This window comes from Serinus canaria, chromosome 11 (assembly GCF_022539315.1).
Source record: "Serinus canaria isolate serCan28SL12 chromosome 11, serCan2020, whole genome shotgun sequence".
NCBI classification, from domain to species: Eukaryota; Metazoa; Chordata; class Aves; order Passeriformes; family Fringillidae; genus Serinus; species Serinus canaria.
The window spans coordinates 3207290-3221824 of NC_066325.1; the positions used below are offsets into that span (position 1 = coordinate 3207290).

Sequence of the window (14535 nt, forward strand, 5' to 3'; positions counted from 1 at the left end):
TGCAAGGCAGCATTGATGTAGAGATTCAACTGAAAATCAGTATCTCTAACTCTTTTTGTTGGTAATGACTTGTTTTTATTTCTCCTATAATCCCACTTTTTCTATTAAATGTAACCCTTACAGGTATATAAAAAGAAAGCAGCTGGGAAGCTTGGAGATATCAACCTCAAGATGACTGAGCAGGAGAAGGAATTTGAAAGGAAGACTGCTCAGTATGAGCAAGAAAAGCAGCACCTGCAGCGTCTGCTGCAAGACAAACAGGAAACCCTCAATGAGGTCCTGCAGCAAAACAGGTGAGTGGGCACAGGCAGGAGCCATCCAGGCAGGTCAGACAGGTGAAGGGGCAAGGGAAAGCACCTGCACACAGCCACCAGCAGAGAAAATGAGAAGGCTGAAACCCTGCTCATGATTTCCAGCTCTCAGAAAGGTTTTGGAAGGAAAACCTTATTTATTCCATATGGCTACTGCTGTTCTTAAGACTTAAGAAGGATATCAATCAGTGTGAGTCTTTGGTAATTTGAAAGGATTCTGTAATATAAGATATATGTTGATTTTTTTAATAGCACCTTTTGCTAAAGGCTGAACACTTTCCCATTCATGCCCCTCAACAGTTTTCAGAATAGAAGGAAATGAAGGGAATCTAATGAGTACACCAAAGATCTGTTTTCTTTTGAATCTGTCCTACTGATCTGTTAACAAGTGACTTGGATTGGCTATGTGCAAAATAAAGAGAAGAAAAGGGAACAGATTTATAGAAGATTATGACTTGTGTTGAGATATCCTTTAAAGGTATTTTTTCACTCTGATAGGGGAAATCTTCATAGCACATTTACATTATCAGCATAAAAGAAAAACAGTTTCAGTTTACAACTGAAGAAAAGTAATAAGCAGTCATTTCTCAAGTCATCACTGCCATTGTGAAATAATAGATTTAAATAGATTTTAACAGACAACAGAAAAACAGGGCTTGGTATCATCTACCTTCCATCAGTGCAGTCCCTCTCAGTTACTTTATACAGAGCAATTAAACAGGTGTAAGTAGCAGAGTTGTACAATGAACATTCTATTAGTCTCTGAAATTTGCATTAAAAGCCAGATTGAACTGATTCACATTACTCTGGAAATAGCTATATAGGATTTGAAACTAATTAAATGGCTTTCACATCTCTGGGCTCATGTTACAATTTTTTACTGTAGAGAACAACAATTAAATAAAGAGGGGGTTTTTTTTCGAAGGAGGATAGAGCATAATTTGAAGTCCCACAATATGGATAATTCAAAATTTACCCTTCTAGCCCCAAAGTAGGCAAATTAGATGATGTAACACAGATGTGTAAAATAATTACACTTTCCATGCAGTATACTAAATCACTTATACCTTTTCAGTCAAAATGAATTCATTTTTTCTTCAGTAAACACACACAATTAATACTTGCAACTTCCTTTTAAGAAACAAAACCCTGAAACAGCACCACTGTAGTCTATTTAACTGTGTGATGATGAAGAAAAGTGATTTATGGAAACAAGCCCAAGATGATCCCCATCAAGATGTGTCTTTCATTTCTGTAGTCTCCAACATTACTGAATGGTGTGATGAGTGACTGCTTTTTTCTGGTGGTAGTTAAATCTCAACAGTAATTATTAGAATTAATTATACTGAACACAACTCTAAAAGTAAAAAAGAATTTTTACTGTCATCTTCCAAGTAGTGTTTTGGTTAACCTCATGATTTGCTATTTTCCTTTGATTACTATATAAAAAAATGTAGATAAAAAAATTTAAGTGTTACTGAGAAGTCAGCTGAATTCTACAACTCTATAAGAAAGAATAAGTTTTTATGCTTATGAAACAAAATTAATAAAACTAACACCATGGCTGATACAATTCATATGATCTAATTTCTTCACATTCCATTATTCTTCTCGAGTTCTGCAGTATAAAGTAGTTTCCCAAGGTAATCCAAATGGTATTGACTCTTTTGTGCCTATCAGCCAGAAATGAAACATGTATTTTGGTCTGCTTTTTCTATGCATGATTTTACAAGGTTTAATATTTTCTTTCTTAGTCACAGGACTAAGGAAGGGAAATATTTTTGCAGTTCAGATGCTGCTCATCATCTGGAATTTGACAACTAAAGTCCCTTAGTGCAAGGACAGTACCAAACATTTTGATTTATTGTGACCGGCTATGTTTGCAGAGTAGATTTTTAGTCCAGAACACTAAAAATCTGATAATGTTTCTGTGCAAAATGCCTACATAGACCTTAAGATAAGTGCATACAATCAAATATTTATTCTCTAATTTCTAATTTATTCTCCAATTTCACTGTTAGGTAATGAAAATCAGAGTAGCATGCCGCATTTTAAGCAGAAAAGCCAGTTTCCTTTAAGATGTAGCTGGAGGTATGATGAATCACTGTAAGCAGGTGAAGACAGAAAACTATTTCAAATCATTTATTTTGTTCTTGCATTTAGTTTACCCCAATTTCCTAACTCCTTATTATTAATCTGACTTGGCTACCACCATGAAATTGTTTATCATAAAAGCATACTGTACCTGTGGCTGGTAAGTTCTCTTGAAAAGCAAAGTGAAATCCCACTTCAGACCTGGAAACAGCCCCGTGCCTTCAGTGAGAGCCTGCACAGGGATGAGCAGAGCCTGAAGAGGAGCACAGCACACCTGGGTGGTGGCAGGTCCCTGCCCAGCCCCTGTGTGCCCAGAGGCAGAGTAGCTGCAGTGTTGGGGAAGATGAAACAGAAAAGCCTTATAAATATGATTGCCTGGCAAAAGATTTTGAGACTATGGAAACTATAAATGAGGTTGAAATGAAAGCAAGCTTTGAGATCCCTTAGTTACTGAACACCTGGAAAACAATGGTGTGGCCAGCTGAAGGTAATTCCCTTTGGATGAAACAACACCCTCAGCCTGCAGACAGGTCCAGGGTCAGAGCAGACCCTGCTGGCTTGGCAGAAGGGGCCCAAAGAGGAGTTTTTAGGGTTTAAAATGGAACACAGTGTGGTATGTAATGGTTCTTATAGGCTGTATGTAAATGCTGTATGATTTGTATCTTGTACTAGATTGGTTAGTGAGAACTACAATGTTCAGCACAGAAGAGATTTATTGTATGGTAACAGGAACCTCGCTCTCTTACTCTCTTTTACTCTCTAATCCTCTTTTACCCTTTACCTCTTTTACTCTCTCATCCCCTTTACCTCTCTCTTGCCTTCTCTCTCTTTCCCACTCTCTGTACTCCTCTGTGGCTGGCAGCTCCCAGCAGGGCCCTTGGCAATAAACCCCAAGTTCCACGACCTGGCTGCAGGGATCTCTCCTCTGTCTGTCCCACCCCAATCACTCCTACCCTGCAGTCACAGCATGCTCACAAGTAATGCATGTGGAGACAAAGAGATGTATTCATGTGCTGCTTCTCTCCTTCTGTTTTTAACAAGTGCACTCCAAACTAGCATGGGCTTTCATCAAATATAACAGAGATGACTTGCCTGTGGAATTTTCTCCCCTCCTGCATTCTTTAAGCTCATAACAAAAATCAGGAGTTTCACTACTTACCCATTGCATCCCAGGGATGAGAATTTTTCTTCTTGGTTTTCAGAAGAAACATATGTAGATATAGTTGTACTTTTGATAAATAAAATCTTTTAAAGATAAGCAGATTTCCCTTTCTGGAAGTTGCTCTTTAGAGCCTTATCAGTAATTACAGCCTTTGCTAGACAATATTGCAAATTCCCAGCAACCATTAATGAGAAAGCAATAGCATTTTGTTTTTCAGGCAGCTGATAATAAAATCTTTATTAGTCACTGAGTAACTTTACGAGATATCACTATCACAACCTCTCCTTAAATAAGAGGTTTGAGATATAAACAAAGTTCATTATGTGATCCTAGGGTCAAAAACAAGTTCCTAGATGTTTCCAGTCTTATTTGACAGGTCATTGACCTTTTTGAGTTTTCTAGGTCGGAGTTTATTTCATAAAACAGAGAAACAGTACCCTAAAGTAGTCACAGCTGCTGTGCTTTGGGTGCAGAATGTAAGTTTGAAAGTGCATTGAGCTGTCCTTGGAAGAGGGTCAGCAGCAGAAAAGCTTTGCACTTGTGCATAGGCAAGGGGAGGAGCTGTCTTATCTGTGAGGATACATAGGAAATTATTACCATGATAAAATCCTTTGTGATAAGGAATATATAAATGAACTGTTACAGGATAGATGACAATTCTTGAGCCAGCCCAAATAAGATTCTGAGATTTAAGGCTGAATGGATTTAGTTCAATGAGGTCATGTCTTTTTTAAAGAAGAATCTTTCAGAACCTACATCTAGTAATTTTTTCATCCTCAGACACCAGTGGATCACTGGAATTTTGCTTACTCTCAATACATTATAAAATAGGACATTTTGACTAGGTTAGGGGTTGAATTAAATTTTTATTTTTACTTATTTAATTAATAATAATTAAATAAGTATTAAATAATTAATAATAGCCTACATTAATAAGAAATAAATTTAATGCCTTTTGTCTGAAGGCATCTGGAAACAGCACACGTATCTAAACTGAGCATGTATCTAGTTTTAAATGGCAAGTGGCAAAGACTTGTGTTTCAAGAGGCAAACCAGCTGTAGAGGCAAGGAAATGTTGGTGTTGAGAAAGATGTAGAGAGCATCAGCAGCTGTAGTAACCAAGCTGCTCTGTAATCCTAATTCCTTAAGGGAGGGGAGGTTGTGACTAGCAAGAAGACATCCTGTCCCCAACCAGTTCTCCTGATTGCATTGTTAAATTTCAGTTAGGTCAAGTTTTTCAAACAAACTCCCCTTGTGTGACTACACTTGGGATGCTACTGCTTCTCAGATGCTGACCTGGGAAACAGCTGAACTGTGGAGCAGCACCACACTGCAGGTTGTGTAGCTGTGGCACTGTAGTGGTGCCACTCTGCAGAGCCTTACCTGGGACTGCAGCGTGCTCTGACTGCTCATTCCAAAGCCAGGTCAGTTAGCACTCTCTGCCTCTGCATCTCTCTGCCTAAAAATTAGTCCTCCAAGAAGAGTTCAGATTACTGAGTCACAGAATGACCAGGTTGGAAAAGACCTTCAGGATCATTGAGTCCATCCCAGCCCCAACACCTCAACTGAACCCTGGCACCCAGTGCCACATCCAGGCTTTGTTAAACACACCCAGGGATGGGGACTGCACCACCTCCCTGGGCAGCCATTCCACAACTTTAGCACCCTGTCTGTTATAAACTTTTTCATATTATCCAACCTGTATTTCCCTTGGTGCAGCTCGAGGCTGTGTGCTCTGGTTCTGTATTAAAATATGTGTGCTCATTTTCCATGCATCAGCTCTGCTTTCCACTGAAGCTATGCTTCATTTCCTTGTTTGTATTTTGACATACACTAGGAGTCCAAGGAAACCCAAGCTCTTGGGCTTTCTAAGTTGATTCCACTTTTGTTTGGCTCCCACAAAGAGCATTAGCTGAGCTGATCTGACACTGATCAGAGCCTAGGGGCTCACAGTGCTCGGGGCAGTGCTGTGTGGGGAGCAGAGCTGTGCTCACCAGGGAGCTGAGGCAGTGCAGAGGGGCAGTCACAGTACTTGGGTCTCTCGTGCACTGCTTTGTGTGCAGGCTTCATCCAACTCATTACATAATGGGTAGTTTTACATGGGTAGTTTTCTGGTCATATCCTATTTAGCATTGCATTTAATGAGCTTTTTCAAAAGCAAAAAAGGAATTAATTTCAATCAGGCAATTTCAAGCACCTAAATACAGGCTATTTCTAATTTGTTTATCCACAAGTATGTGTACTTCTGCACTGCAGAAACATTGTTAAAGTTAGGATTTCTCTTCCATTTGTTTTCCTAGGAAGACAGAAGGGGAACTTGAAATCATGTGGGAATCCACAGCCAAAGAAAACAAAAGAATGAGAGAGCTCTTACAGAAATCCCTGAGGAAGAACAACCTGTGGAGTGCTGTCACAGTTCATGAGCCACACTCTCAGAAGGACCTATTTTATGGACGTGATTTTAGGTATTGTGATGTGAAACCTTCATCCCCTACTGAAAATGAAATTCAGCAAGAATGTCAATGATAAGAATCTTATCTCATCCGAGAAAGAAAACTTGGTGCCTGAATTTGACTTTTCAGCAGCAGCACAAGGTGTAATGGAATGTTTGCTGTCTTCAATATTAGTGTATTTTTAAAGCCATAAAAATGAAAACAGCATATTTTCTACTTGTACTGTGAATAATGTAAATCTAGCCTAAAATATTCCTTTGCTATTTGAAGAAAAGGCTATTCACTCCTAAGACAAAATGTGGTACAACCTTAAGTTAACATGTACAGACAAGTAACTGGTTAACAGGATAAGCAGCTGGTAAGCTTGGTGTTCAGCACAGACACACACCATGCCACAAAACAAGTGAGCAGCAAGACAGTGCTAGTTAAAATTAGAAGGACAAGTTTCAGTGAATTCTCCCTAAAATGTCAGATGGAGTATGATCCAAGCTGAAAAGAAAGTGTGGCTTGTACTTTTTCTCATGAGGAAGCATCTTGACTTCCTAAGATGCAAGGATGTCCTTATACCAGGTGGTGTGCCAAAAATCTTGTCAAGGACAGAGAAACATTTGACTGTGGAGCAGACAAGACTGAAACATCCTCATGACAGCTGCTGGTGCCTGAATGCACAAGTGTCCAGTGTGTGAATTTACAGGATCCCTGTAGGTGTTGGGAAGCTCCTGCCGTGGGTTTGCCAAGGGGACAAGGATGCAGCTCTCCTCCACGTTGTTTCCTTCATCCTGCTTCAGACTCAGAGGCTTCAAAAGCCACCCAGAGTATTTTCTGAAGCAGTGCTTATTGTGTATGCCTTTAGATTATTGACCTGTATTTGTCTTAGCTTTCAGATGTGTTGATTTTTCACAATATTGCACATCAACTTTGTAGTAGTATGTATTACTGTGATAAGACTTTATTTTGGATTTACATATAAGTTGCTGGATCAGCTTTTTGCTTTTGCTTCATTTTCATAACAAGACAGAAAACTGTAACAATACAAAAATCTTGTACTTATCATAGTTGTGTAGTATTAGAAATAATGAAGAATTTCATTGGCTTTGATCAAAGTTAACAAAAAGAGCAGAAACCCAAGGTAAAATACTAAAAGAAATGCATAATGTTTGTGTCTAGAAAGGTTTCTGCAGTGCTTTCCTGCAGGGTAAGTCCATGACTCAGCATGGCTTTATGTCAGGGACAGACAGATGTACAGCTTTCAAAGCCAGGTCCTGCAGTACAGTGCAAAGCTAAAAAATCTACAGACTGTCAAGCACTGCCAGAACCTCAGTGCACTCAGACAACATTTCCTGGTTATAGGAAACCACCAAAGAAGCTGAGTAATATATATGCAAGCAGGATATTAGGATGTACTTGAATTACTTCCCTTTAACGGGAATAACACAAGTGCAACACCTTATCAGTTCACCAAGATACACCTTCAGCATGCCAGAGTCTTTAAGACACTGATTAACAGAACTATTCTCTAACAGCACACTATCTTTTGGTCTCTGCTCAGAGATTTAAAAAGAGCTACACCTTAGAATCCTTTCACTCTCCTGGCTTTTTCAACTTGATTATTTAGGACTCTGTGCCTCAACATGACAACCAGAAGCTATTTTTAAGCACAGTCTTAAATAACTTCATTAAAATATGAAATTGTCATGGGGGTGGTCTATCACTAAACCAGTCCTGTCCCCTATGTTCCTTGAATTTAAAAAAAACCAACTGATTTGAAATGTCTGAAAGGTCTGAAATAGCTCTTCAGGGAAGTTAGACAGGCATACACACTCCTCTGGTTTCCACACAAGCTCCAGTCTGCAGGTGTGCAGACCCTGGAAGAGCAGGGAATGTGGCCACACCCTCAGCTTTTCACCTTTTTAAAGGCAGGTTTGGGAAATGAAGCCTTTCATGTCATATTTTTTAATATAAGCACCTCTTAATATGCAAATACAATCTCAGAACTGGTTTAATATCTACAATATCATCCTCATCTGGTTTTAATTGCACTTTTGAGTATGTTTAAAGAGTTTGTAAAAATAAGCAGGTTCACAGGGAAAAGCTATTGTGTTGGTGATTCCTTAGAAACAGAATCAAGATTTCCAAAACTCTCAATATTGGCCTGTTTTCCACTGAAGTGGCCTGGGAATGTCTTGGAAATGTACTTTTGCCACACCTGCTGCTCGTTTTCACAGCTCTTGTTCTAGAGGTTTTTTAGGTTTTAATGCATGGTTCAAAGGGCAGCACCTTGACAGTGACACTCCTAAGGCCTTGATCAGAATTGCTACACTCACTTTGCCATGTGCATATCATTAAAATATGACTTTTAAACGAGCTAACATTGTTAAACTTTAAATGAGCTAACATTTAATCAAATCCCTGGGTGATTCTCCATACTCAGCTTCCACAGGAAGAAAACTGAGTAGAAGTTATTTCCCAGGATGAAAAAGTCCTGTGGCTCAGGAACACTTTTTTGGCATAACAAAAATCCTGTTATGGGCTATTTCAAACACATATGAACATATTTTAAATACATATGAACTCACTTGACATACTTGGAGAGTAAAACACTGGAATTGTTTCAGATCAGCAAAAGTAAACCCATTTGCAAATGTGCCAAGTGTTGTACAAACAGAATTGATGATTAGACAGGTGCTTCCCTCCAGTTCCTTCCAAGCTGATTCTTTCTTTTATTAACAGCTGAAGGAAATTATTTGACTGTTTCAGTCTAGTACAGTAACTCTGCCCATGCCAATTTATCCTTTTTCTGTTCCCCACCTGACAACAGAAAGTTGCTATTTTCCCTTGACCACAGCTGACAGAGCATCCTGACTCTGCTCCATTGCTCCTGCCTTCCAGTTACAGAATCTTCCAGATCTTCCAGGCAGTAAATTAAAACCATGAAGTAGTTTCAGCTTCCTTTCACATTCTTCCATTCCTACCAAGAAAAGGAGGAAATTCAGGATTTGTGAACTGTAGTCACATTCGAGTTTCATTGATGAATTTACAGAGCATTCTGTCCATAATAACTGCACATAATTTTGCCATATTTTGGAATAAATAATGTCATTATATATTCAAAAAGCAAACATTGTTATCACCTTTTAGAACCAAAACCACAGGAGAATTCGGAGTGAAAGGAATGAGGAACTTTACAAACAAACCGTGGATCGGCTGGTAAATAGAGCCAGCTACTGAGAGATAAAAGAAACAATAGGAAGGATTCCACTGACTGGTGAATGGAATGAAAGAGATTTCTCTTTACAAACAAACTGCAGGTCTGCTGATGAGTAAATTCAATACTGAGAGAGGAAAGAAAATACGGAAAGAACCATAAATTCCATAAGGAATCCCACTAATTGACAAAGGGAAAGAGAAAGGTGGGAGTTATACATTAGAAGGGCGTCTTAGGTATCAGGTGTTTGGGAAAGTCTGTGCCTCCCAAGTAGCTCAGCCAATGGGGAAAGAGGGAAATGTGGCCGGGAAATTGGGATAAAAAGGAGGCTGTGTCTCCTAAAATGTGAGAGACCCCAGGGGAAATGCCTCATGGCCTCTCCCTTTATATTTAATAAAGTAAAAAGGACTCCTCTGTCTTCTTTTTGGACATGAACCTCGGGTGTTTGTGGAGTAATTTTCCTGCCAGGAGTAAATCTCAGTAGTTCCAATGCATTTGCCAGCTCCAGCTGAAATAGTGGCGTCACTTTTTACTCCAGAGGCAGAACAGAGCCCCTCTCACTCTGTGTTTTGGGTGTGTCCATAGCAGGGACAGACCGACACTCAGCAGTACATTAAGGTAAGTCTGTACCAGTGTCATGTGAGCTGACAGAGCTTTGATGTGCACTCACCTTATCTTTATTTCCACTTTCTAGAAACATTCCCCTGACCATTATAAGTCATTTAAACCCAGGTGTTTTCCCCTCCCTGTATTTCCAGGCAGGAAAGATGCTGGTTTTCAGGCCAGGAGATTGCCTTTCACCAGCTCAGAAGAGAGAACCTCTTTTCACCATGAAAAATTCATGTCACTGTCCTGGCACATGGCATCAGGAGCTCTGAGAGCTCCCTTGGGACTACAAGTCCTTCCTTGGGCAGGCATGGAAGGAGAATTTAGGAGAATTCTGAGCACTGATCCTTCTCTGCAAATCTAGTGCAAGTAAGTGTGGTAAAAACTCCATGGTGTCAATCAGCTTGGATCTAGAAAAGCAGAAGCTCTTTGAAGGCTTCTTTATGTTTAAAAATGTGGTTTCTCAGGGAGTGAGCTCTCCAGACTTATTTAATCCTGAACTATTTTCCTCTGTACTAAATTTATTTCAGCATACATATATGACCACATACTCAGATATGAAATATAGAAAGAAATGCATTTTAGCTATTTGGATTGTTTTATATCTGAAATATTTGGTTTCAGTAAATATAAAATTAAAAGGAGAGTTCAAAAGCAGCACAGAAGATCATAACCTCAGGGGAGTGCTTCAGTACTCGGTGTTTCTTTCCTCAGCTGGAGATGGGCACAGGGCAGGTCTGTCTTCCAAGGCCAGTGGAATGCAACCCGAGTTTTGGACTCAAAAAGGAGATCAAAGTCAGGCTTTGTTTTTAAAACAAAAAACCACGAGAAGCTGGATGTTTATCAGAAAAATCATTGATCCTGATCAGAGTTTGAAGTTAAAAACTTAAAAACTGGTGTGACATACTAAAGCTGATTTTCTCCAGAGGCCATCAAAAATTCCTTTAGAACATCTTTAGGAAGAGATTTGATTTTTTGGTGACATTTTGGATAGAATTTACCCAGCATTTATGAGTTTGTTGAGAGTCTCTAAACAGCTCTGCTTAAAAAATGCAAAATAAATCTCTCATTGGACTAAAGACTGCCCTATTCAGGCAGTTCTAGTACAAAACCTTTAGCAGAACTGAATATCTTTTCAAAAGCCTTATTTGTCCCAGATGATAAACCAATTACCCAGGAACTAAGTAGGGAAAAAATACAGGTATTTAAACCCTAAATATTCTGTTAAGAGCTCTATTCTATTAGGGAATATTCTATTATTCTATTCTGTATTCTGTTATTAAGAACTCCAGTCACCTAATATTTCCTGCTGACCTCCACAAGCTGCAAAGTTCCTGCAAACCAGTTGCATGACCCAGCATCACCACAGCTATTAAATCATAGAATTTCTTTATATTCCACTTACAGCATACCTGCAGTTAGGAAAATAAAGTTATTTAAAGAATGACAGTACTGAGATCAAATCTTAGAACCCATCAGACCATTCATATGGTCAGATAAATGCAGGGAAACACTCTGGTCCTCTCATTAAAATTGAAAAACCTGGAAGCAGGAAGGTTGGAATGGAAAGTATTCACCCTGAGATTCTGCTCAGCTACAATTAAAATCTGCAAGTTAGGATGATCCTTATCATTTGCTTTAGTATTGATCAAAGCAGAGCATGCAAGCAATAAATTCCAACCCTAACAAACATTAACCTTCATTTTTAGTAAGTAATGATAATAAAAGGTGCATTTATATACTGTACCCTTGCTCTTTCCTGAATTAAAGTTGAAAATTACTTTTTACGATCTAATTGGTAAATGGCATTTTGAAAAGGTCCAAACTACAGTGGTTAAATAGGACCAGCCCTCACAGTGTTTGCCTCAAAATGCCTTGGAATTTGAACTCATTCCTGTCTTCATCTATTTGTGTAGCTATTTGAGAGGGAAGGATTCTTTTCCCACGGCTGTAAAATGTCATTTCTCTTGTCTATGAGGAAAATTATATTGGAATCCTTGAAATCAATGTTTACTATTTTCCTTTGGTGGCTGAGGAAAAGGAGGATTGCTGGTAAAATTAAAAATCTTTAATGGGTTTACAGCATCCCAAGGAGAGCAACCCTTAAAACAAAACTAGACAATAAATGAAGATACTTTTCTATTTTTATAAAGAAGCACAGACTAGTTTAAGTCAAATTAAAGTCATAAAAAAAAAAAAAAAGTCACTGCAGAGACTGAAGACACCTTTTGAGCAGGTGGGAGCTCCCTGGACAGACATTCCAGGTGGACTAAAGAAACCAATTGCTCAGGCAAAAACTCAAACTACACATTTCCAATGCTCCTTTTATGGGATCTGAAGAAACAAATGGAAAACAGATCTGAAGGAGAAAGAAAAGACAACTGGCACATACATCGACACAAATTCATCAAAGATTAAACTTAAGAAAAATTCCTCAGCAAAACTTCACTTAACAGAACACTAAAGATGACATACCCCATTATCTTTTTATCAAAATTGTGTGGTTTTGGGGGTTTTTTGTTTGTCTGTAAGTTCCAGGGTGGAGATGATGAGAAAGGTGTGCCTGCTTCATTTCAAGGGACAATGTTAGCCCCATAATATCCCCTCCCCTTCTGTTTTTTACTTTCACATTGGCTATTTCAATGGTCTCTGTGGCCACAGGTACAATTAGTTATAAACCTTCATTTCAAAATGATCATGGAGGTACATTACATAATATCTGATCCCAAATGAAATTGGGAAATGTGAAATTGTGAAATTGAAGAATATGAAAACACTGGTTAATTTTGCCATATATCACAATTACCATGAAAAATATTTAAAAAGTCCTTGCAAAACTTTAATTAAAAGGAATAAATTGTTCATACCTGCCTTTTCAGATGGTTGTAGCGTGACTGTAATTTTAACATGTTTTATTCTCTTTATCTGTAGGCAAAGAAAAAAACCCCAAAGTTTTGTCTGGCCATTCTTACTGTGGTGATTTTTCAATAAGAAGTTATTTAAAATGAAAGAGCTTCTCTTGTATCTTAACCCCATTTCTGTGAGAATTAAACAAGAAAAACAGAGAGAAGAAAAAGCCAGTGACTAAAAGAATTCAGTTTTGATTTTGTTTTCTGTACATTACTTTGAAACATTTCTCTGAAACTTCAGTCTTGGAGAAAAACATTCCCAGGGCAGTCTGGCTCAGCCCCAGAAGTCATGGCAAATATCAACTACCCAGTGTTTCATTAATCACAGATTTACATCACCATTGCAGAGGGAATTCCTGCTGATCAATCCTGCATGCTCAAGAAGTCGTCAAGTTGTCAATTGTCCAAATTAACAATGGAGCTGTCAAGTTGTCAATGACCAAAACCTGCTTAGGGTGGGGTGATGTATTTGATCCTCAGTCCCGACAATTTGGGCCTTAATTTCCAGCCCTGCAGTGTTGATGAGGCATCATTTCAGCAAGGCAAGGAATGTTAAATGTTAATATCAGGTGCCGGTACCGAGCAGCTTTTAGCTTTTCCCAGGAGGAATTTATTGACAAACTCACTTAGAGGGGGTGCTCAGAACTTACTGATTGCAGTGTCACACCGCAGAGGAGTTGTACAACTGCCCTGAAAAGACATTTAAGTGATTAACGTGATTAAGGGTCTTTTTGCAAGTGTTTTAGGGATGACTTGCTCAAATGAAAGCAGTTACCTTATTACAGAATTCAGGATAATAACACTTTTTTTTCCTGGATACACAACTGCATAGAAACAGAGAATGGCATTTTTCACTGAAGGAAGATCTTTTAATATTTACAAAAATGGAAAATATTTGTAGCTGCGAGCAAAAGGAACACCAGCTGCCCACTCAGCTCCCTCGAGTTAATGAAAAACAAAGGAAATATTTTTACTTATGCTTCTCTACCTTCTCAAGACAGAAACATCAACTATTTTTAATAACATCTGGGCACATGGTTTAATGCACCTATAATGTGACAATTACTGCAAGGTTATCTTGCCAAAGCATTTCTAAATTAGCTACTGCTTGCTATAAAGATCATCAAAGCAGACTCCAAATGATGGCTCACTCTCACTCTGTGTTACACCACTTAGCACTGGACAAACATTCTCACAAACGAACAAAGCTGGATTTTCTTCTTTTTAAAGATAAACCAACTGGCCTGGCAGTTTACCTGTGGTTCCTAACTCAAAACCTCTTGGCAGAGAATGGGTTTAATGATTACCTTTTATAACCTCTGTACTGGGCCGCTGCTCCTTCCCCACATTCTGGTGTCAGACATGGACATGCCTTGCTTGTAACAGGCTGGGAATCCAACAGGAGAAATACACTTGGCAAGGATTCCTGCGCCTGATTAGCTGCAAACAGATTTAAATAAAGAAGGTAAGTGAAAGCAAGAATTGCTAAAGGTAATGATTGAAGCAGTCTAAATCCGTGACTTTAAAAGAGAGATGTTGGGCACAAAGCTCCAATGAAGTTCAGCCACCCAAGCTCTGCATTCCTCCCGTGTGCAGTTTTCCTTCACAGCTTTAAAGTTAGATTTCATTATGAGTGGTTTTAAAATCTATAATTCAGAAGATGAACTTGAAGTCTTTACGTGTTCTAAATGTTTCTGAAGACCAACAATTCTGAGAGAGGTGTTCGGTCAATTTCAAATGCTGCCATTTTTGTAGCCAGTTACTGCTTAATTTACAAAAAATCCCAAATTATGTT

The 14535-nt window shown here is 38.7% G+C and overlaps 1 protein-coding gene across 5 annotated transcripts in view; it reads left to right on the forward strand.

Moving 5' to 3' along the window:
- The window catches only part of CEP89 (centrosomal protein 89), a 35985-nt gene extending 26325 nt beyond the window's left edge, over window positions 1-9660 (forward strand). For all 5 annotated transcript variants that reach the window (XM_050978778.1, XM_050978779.1, XM_050978780.1 and 2 more), the window contains 2 exons: window positions 124-293; window positions 5868-9660. In XM_050978778.1, the coding sequence (XP_050834735.1) occupies window positions 124-293; window positions 5868-6093 (396 nt within the window). In that variant the 3' untranslated portion in view covers window positions 6094-9660. The remainder of the gene's footprint in view (window positions 1-123; window positions 294-5867) is intronic.
- Window positions 9661-14535: the final 4875 nt, after the last annotated feature.